This window comes from Helianthus annuus, chromosome 16 (assembly GCF_002127325.2).
Source record: "Helianthus annuus cultivar XRQ/B chromosome 16, HanXRQr2.0-SUNRISE, whole genome shotgun sequence".
Classification (NCBI taxonomy): domain Eukaryota; kingdom Viridiplantae; phylum Streptophyta; class Magnoliopsida; order Asterales; family Asteraceae; genus Helianthus; species Helianthus annuus.
In genome coordinates this window covers 7,279,276-7,287,056 of record NC_035448.2, presented here as the reverse complement: position 1 = coordinate 7,287,056, position 7,781 = coordinate 7,279,276, and the positions used below count along the sequence as shown (strand labels likewise).

Here is a 7,781-nt window from a genome sequence, read left to right as displayed (position 1 = left end):
CAAATATATTATTAAACTAAAGAAAAGTTTTAGAAGCTCCAACCCCACTGCTTCAAAAATTACTTTGTTGATAGAGACATATTTGAGGGGGGGTGGGGTAGTGACTAATTTAATCTCATCTAATCTGATATGAATGATGACTAGAAAGTAAAATACAAGCTTCTATCAAAGGCTTGTTCATTTTGATGCTTAAACAAGAAAATTATTAAAGATTTTATGACAAAGGCTTTTTCTTTAAAGCAAAAGACACCCTTAAAGAAGTTTTGTTTTTTTGTTTTCTTTAGACAAGGCATGAGTTTAATCTGTTATCATTTCTAATATCCAGATTTTGAGAGAAAAAAAAACAGACATATAGAGCCAAGAGCATCAGTGTTTTGGAGATGATGGGAGAAAACCCTAATTATTGGTGGAGCTTGAATGGGAAGCTGCAAACACCATCCTCTCAGCAGGCTTTTAACCCTACTTTCTTATCAACACCACAGTTGCCGCTACCGTTGCCGCTGCCGTTGCCGGTTCCACCTCCATCTTCCATCTTGAATCCTCCATATCTTTTTGGTTCTTCCCTACTAGTGCCTGCTCCAAACCCTAATGCTTTGGCTGACCAGCAGCATCATGAAAACCAAGATTTTCCTGTCTCATGGAGCCAACTACTTATGTAACACCTCTTTGTCTCTTTCATCATAAATCATTCATGCATGCTCTCCACCAAATATATAACATATCTTTAAGTTAGTTACTAATTAATATCATTGGGATATATATGTATGTATGTATGTACCCAATGATTAAAAAATCTATCTTTTTAAAACTGTGTTGATGGAGTAAATTTTATTATTGATCACTGACATGTTATCAGGAATGGATTAGCTAATGATCAAGAACACCAAAACTTAAGAGCTGCACATGTTGGTGAAGTAAAGTATGGATATTTGGATAATCAACAAAGCAGACAACTTTATAATAATTATAGTAATAAAAATGATCATCATGGCAACAATAATAGTACTGAGGAAGATCTACAAGCTTGTAGTTCTTCTTGGTCACCTCAACTTCCATCTGTTGGTTCATCTTCTACCATGAGTTTAAGCACCACTACTATGTTCGATTTCTCAAGTAAGATCGACAGCCGAAACCAACATGCTAATCAATATTCATCTCAGGTAATTATTTACTTATAACACATACATAATCTAGCCAAAAAGATTACATGTGTCCCCTATATATATATTATGTCAGTTGGTAATTTGGGTTTTGATTTCTTTGTTTTCTTATGTTATCCACTATACATCAAAGTATGATGATACATCTACTAGTGGTGTGTCTAAAAAGCCAAGGTTTCAATCATCTTCGATACGACCTAATTCTCCAATGGTATGTATATAGAACACTTAACTAGTTTAATTACTTCTATTTTCTTTGATCATTTGTAGTTACTACAAATTAATACAACAAAGATATTAATTTTTTTTAATTTAACTTTTGTCATGATCAAAGGAGTCTAATGACACATTTACAAGTGGAACTTCTAAAAGAGCTAGGCCTCAACACTCATCAACCCAAACCCCTCTAAAGGTTAACCATCTCTCCCTATCTCAATTTCGATCTCGATCTCGTTGTGTTAAAGTATTGATCAAGAGTTTCAAAAAGCTATATGTTATAATAGCTTTTGCCTCACATAGCAAATATTCGTTGCAAGTATTAATTGAATCTGTTTAGACAACTTCGGCACTTAAAAAGTTTGTATTCTTGAATTTAGATAACAAAAGATGTACAACTAGGACACTTCAACTATAATTAGATGTGTGGTCCATTAACCTAGCTAGCTAGGCTATATTTTTAGAGAATTTAGTGTAGCTACTTGATCACAAGATTGTCTATGTATCTATATATATAGATGAAAGTTCTTTGTAAATTTGCTTGATTATTCTTTGTAAGTGTGTTTGATTATTTAAGTTATTAAGGTAATCTAGCTAATAGCACTATAACAATGGCTCTAAATATAAGCAGGTGAGGAAGGAGAAATTGGGTGACCGAATATCGGCTTTGCACCAGCTTGTTTCGCCTTTCGGAAAGGTATCATCTTAGTTAGATAGACGTTTTTAGCGTGTCGTAAAATAACCTATATATAAATTCTTGCATTAAAATCTTAATCATGCTTCAAAACAAATTCTTGGTCCATTAAGCTTAGGACCTTTGATTTGTATAACATAAAATCATAAAAATATTGTCTAAACTGAGGACCATGAAGTGTAAGCATAAATGCTCTCCCACTTTATTATTTGATTGATTAGATTAACAGCAGTTTAATAAGTTTTTAAGATTCAAACCTGAAAAAAGAGATAATTGTGCGTGGGACTTTTTGCAGACTGACACAGCTTCTGTGTTGTTAGAGGCCACAGCTCAGATCAGATTCCTTGAGGGTCAAATTGAGGTGACATTTTTTTCTTTATTATTTCTTTTTCATTTATTAATTATTAGAATTCACAGCAGTAGGTTTTACAGACACCATTTTAGAGACGAGCGTGCACTTAAAAGTTGTTACTTTTTTCAACATTCTTCAACTGTAAAATAACATGCAGGCACTTAGTTCACCGTACATGAATTTGGCCAATAATGTTTCTGGAGGCACGAGACACCAACATACTCCTGTAAGTTGCCCATGCTTCCATTTTCCCTAATATCCCGTTTCCCAATGCGTTCAAAATGGGTTCACCCGTGAACACATTTTGCTAAACAGATACAGTTAATTTGACGTGTTTACCGGTGGACCCGTTTATTTTTGTAAATTGTCTTATAAACATTTGTTCCTTTTGTTATAAGTTGTCTTGTTACAACCTTTGAATGGTAGGATCATGTTTGAATTCATGTGTCTGACACAACTTGTGTTCGTGTCATTTTTTAGCTCGTTTAAAATGTCTGGGTTCGTGTCAACCCACCAACACAACCTTTTTATCACCCCTAAGCTATTAAATGGGATAAACAAATGATAAAGAAAGTATTTATATATAATTTGTGATGCTTTATTGGATCCATCACTTATTAGCTCATTTAAAGGAATATATAACACAAAGTGGGAGACATGATTCTCAACTTTATTTTGATGATTAATAAATTGAGAGGTTTACTTAATTACCTCGGGATTGCATCAATAAAAGTTGTTAATTATTGCTTAATTAATATAATTTTCAACCAAGTCCTTGATTGATGATCATTACATGAAAAGAATGGACCTTAATGTTTTGGGTAACTTTTAGTTTCTTTTTTCGTATTAAAGAACCTTGAAATGCTTTTATATATGTAGGATGGGAAGACACTGCCCAAGGATCTTGCAAGTAGAGGGTTATGTTTGGTTCCAGTCTCGTGTATGGATCATATCGACACTACGAATATGACCACTAACGGTGCTGAATTCTGGACTCCAGCACTTGGTGGTGGATTCTAAGAACTCGGTGTTCCTTGAAGCATGCACTTGTGTTTCTTCGAAATTTGAAATGCCCGAAAAGGAAAGAATTGATTGAAAATGAATTCTTGCACGTTATGTTGGTGATAGTTAAGTTGCTGTTTAGTTTCTCGTTCTTTTGTTTTCAGGCATTATTGGTGAAGTTAGGGGATAACAAAGACTATATTTGGTACATGGATGTAATCTTGATTGTGAAATATTTCTACAATCTGTGAAATTAATATGTGAAGTTTATTGAGCAGAAATGAACACATCCTTGTTATTTACTTTGTTTAATCATCTTAAGTTATATTTTAACAAGTTTTTGTTCAGTCTACTACGGTTCTCTTATTCAGCATTAATTATATACACACACACATACACACTCACATTCATGATCATGAAATTAATAACTATTTCGTCATATTTTCCTCTCTAATACAACACCAAATATAAGATGAAAATCGATAGACGACTAACAAAATAAAATGCATGAAAATATTGGTATAACTCCTGGTTAAATAAGAAAGTGTTGGTAGTATCTTACATTTAATATTTCATAAAAATATTTCAATATATATTAGTAACTCTTGGTTAAACAAGAAAAGTGTTGGCGATATATACATTTTTGATAAATCTCAAACAATTTGGTAAACATCTTTGTTACTTTTCTTCTTAACATATCAATATTTTATAACGCAGCGATCTCAACCCAATCGACCCATACTCGGAAATGGAATCTGAATAATTGAACAGTGGATATGGGTCGAGTTGGACTAATGGATCGAGCTAGAAGAAAGATCTAGTTGCCCACAATTAGGTGTGGTATCTAAGTAAGATAATGACAAGGTGGTTAGGATCCTAATGTTTAGTAAGTTTTATATTTGGAGTATACAACTCGTATCATGAACGAGTCTAGGTTAGCTATATATATAAACCGAGTTATATTAATTCACAATTGTAATAATGTTTTTTGAGTTATTTTTTATAACAAACTTTTTGGGAGTTATCCAGAACTGTTTGTTATTCACTGTTATCAATTCATCGCATGAAATTGAAGTGAGGTTGTTAGTTAGCTTGATTATAAACACTTTTTAACACTCATATGATTGGTCATTAACTACCATGTAAGTGTGACGAGTTGGCGATCACTAACTATACCACTTTATAAAATATTACATAACTTTTGCTAATTATACAATATGTTAATTAGATCTCAAAAGGAACAAAACTCAAAGTCTTTAGTTAATATGTCACGCATGTTGAACATAATGTGTTAATTAGATCTCAAAAGGAACAAAACACAAAGTCTTTAGTTAATATTGTCACGCATGTTGAACATTAAACAACATAAACTGTTAAAATATTCATGAGTTGATTATTGGTTTAAAACTACCAAGGTATATATTTATTGCTATAATATTATTGATAATGACCGTTATCATCTTATTGAGAGAGGAAGTGAAGTTGTGAACTTGATATAAACACTTGTATTCTATATTTTTATAGAGGTTTTGTTATTCATAATCATTATTGCCACCTTATAATTAGTGTGAGAAGTTGGTGATTTTTATGAGATGATGGAAACTTGACCACTTTGTTAAGGGTTATTCTAAATACAACATACTCTATTTTCCATTTACATTTTACACTATGGGATTAATTATATCTTAGTTAGTATTGACTAGTAAGGTCCAATAAGATTCATTTTCTCTTTACTTTTGCTCTTTAATTAACTACTATTATTCTTTTCATTTTTTATGATGCTGCTAATATATATACTAATATATTTTAGATTAAGAACGCTAGCAAGGAGCAAGAAAAATATATACAACAATTAGAAATTAAAGGAACACCAAACATGCCACTATAAATTATGCATTCTCGCTCTATGTTTGAGCCATAGAAACAAGTTCGACATGATCTCTTCCACCATTTTCTTCCAAGGCTTAACTTTCTGACTTAAAAGTTTATCATTTTTAGCCTTCCAAATAAACAAAAGATCGACTATATATATAGTACGAATCACTTTTTTAGAGCCGTTTTCTGAACCGAAATATCCGGAACCGATAACATCTCTTGAAGTTGGGGTTATATTTTTCTAATAATTTATAAGTTGGGATTATATTTTTCTAAGTATCAATCTAATACTAATAAAGAAGTTCTTTTAATGCCACATGGCATTATCTCATAATAAAGGGTTTTGTCAAAATGCCATGTGGCAATTTATCATATAACCATAATAAATAATATACCTAATTATTCACCTTAATAAATAATTATATTTATATATCATCTCACTCAAAAGAAATTGATATACCATGATAATTGAGTTACTAAATTATATTATATGATAGATAAAGATATAAAAATTATTTTATCTCTTGAATATACCGATTTTACATATTAAACAAGTTTATCTTCACCTCTATGACATACGATAAAGGGTCATTATATATTTTTTTTAATATGTCTATATTTAATATGAATATCCTTTAAAATCAAAAGTCTTTTAATCGTTAGTATATTATTATCTATAACAAAACTATTATTATTTTTTATTACTATTAATATCTCCGATTTAATTATTTATGCATTATTATATTTACATTATTTGATAATATAACATCTCATTAAGATTAACCACATATATTTCTAAAAGAAAATGAGTTAAAATATTAATTATTGATAAAGATGATAAAGTAACAAATCTACTAATTAAAAGGTCCCATGAATGTCACATGTCACTTTAATTTAAATTTTACTAAACATCAAATGTTATTTATTTAACTTTTAATATAAGATTCCAATTATTGTCACGCGTCATTTTCTCCCTCAACCTTACAATTTAGGCTTACATTTTATTTAAAAAAAAATTTAATCATTATCCTTACTAATATAATAAATTTAATTTAAATATGTTAATAACCATATTAGGATGCACTATTTAGTTAGTTTTATAGATAAATACAATGTATTTTATTAATTATTATCGTAAAATAAAAAAAGATAATAATTAGATCTTTTTTAGTAAACCATCCTTATATTAATACTAATTGGAAAAACACAATAATTAGATTATACTAATATTATATTTTTTAACTATGTAATCAGGATTATATAGAAGTATGATTTACAATATTTTTTTTATTTTACGTATGTAATACACGGGTTTATAATACTTATAAATTAAAATATTATTCAATCTAAATTTTTTTATATTTAATCCGTGTATTACACGGGTTTATAGACTAGTTAAGTAATATAAAAAAAGCGATCAAGTGAAACAAGCTAAACCGGTTAAAAGTTGATAAAGTGTATCAATTGATTACCACCTTTTAAGCTACTTATTAATAAACAAAATTATCATTTTAATATAATATATTTGCAAATGATACAATTAATAAATTCATGTTTGCGAACCAAAGTTTAATAATATGGGCCTCATCTTACCAAGCATGGTTCATGAAGCCCTGATGATAGTACAGGCCCAATTCTTTATACAATTAATAAATTTATGTTTGCGAATCAATGATTCATGAAGCCTGATGATGATACAGGCCCAATTCTTTCAAACTAACCATGTTATATAATCACTTTGAAGAACTCAATAGACAACCAATTTGAAGAACTCAAAGTCATCTATTTTTTTATTTAGGTAATACCCTAAATGATGTATAACAATAACAATAACAATAACAATAATAATAATAATAATAATAATAATAATGGGAACGATGATGAAGATGCAGGCAAGGGTCGTGGTTGTGGTGACGGTCGTTACAGGAGGCAAGGGTTGTGATTGTGGTGGATGGAGATGACGAAGATGGTTGTTGTTTCCGGTAATACAGGGAAGACGAATAGGTGATGATGATGATGATGATGGAACCGCCAGACACCGGTCGCCTGAGATTCTTGGATTCAATCAGTTGTGGTGGCAAGCGGTTTGGATAAAAATGGCCGGAGCTAGATCAGAGGTCCAGCAGTGATCGGAAAAGATAACCGAAAACTCGTCGGAGCAACATAGGTGGCCAGAGAAGGTGTTACTTTTCTGTGTTTAAAGGGATACATATGTGATGTTGACAATCATCTTCTACAAACTGACGGAGATACGAACTTGGCAGGTTCAAACGGTGACCGAATTATCGTCGTTAACGTTTGTAAGTTTGTTTAACGTCACCGTCAAGCTCATCACCATTAAACAACATACCCAATGATTCTGCTTGTACTACAAGCGAAATGCAATTCAGGTGAGTAGCCCTGTCAAGCCTCCGTCACCATGTCTTGTCAACCTGCTACTCCGGTCAACCATCTCCGGTCATCAAAGTTTACAACAATCCTG

General features: G+C 31.1%; 1 protein-coding gene across 1 annotated transcript; it reads left to right on the top strand.

Moving 5' to 3' along the window:
• Positions 1 to 263: 263 nt before the first annotated feature.
• Positions 264 to 3,736, top strand: LOC110916369 (transcription factor bHLH68). Its single transcript, XM_022161123.2, has 8 exons — positions 264 to 655; positions 857 to 1,160; positions 1,294 to 1,371; positions 1,495 to 1,572; positions 2,008 to 2,073; positions 2,366 to 2,431; positions 2,580 to 2,648; positions 3,302 to 3,736. The coding sequence occupies exons 1-8, from the start codon at positions 381 to 383 to the stop codon at positions 3,440 to 3,442; spliced, it is 1,077 nt and encodes a 358-aa protein (XP_022016815.1). The 5' UTR covers positions 264 to 380; the 3' UTR covers positions 3,443 to 3,736.
• Positions 3,737 to 7,781: the final 4,045 nt, after the last annotated feature.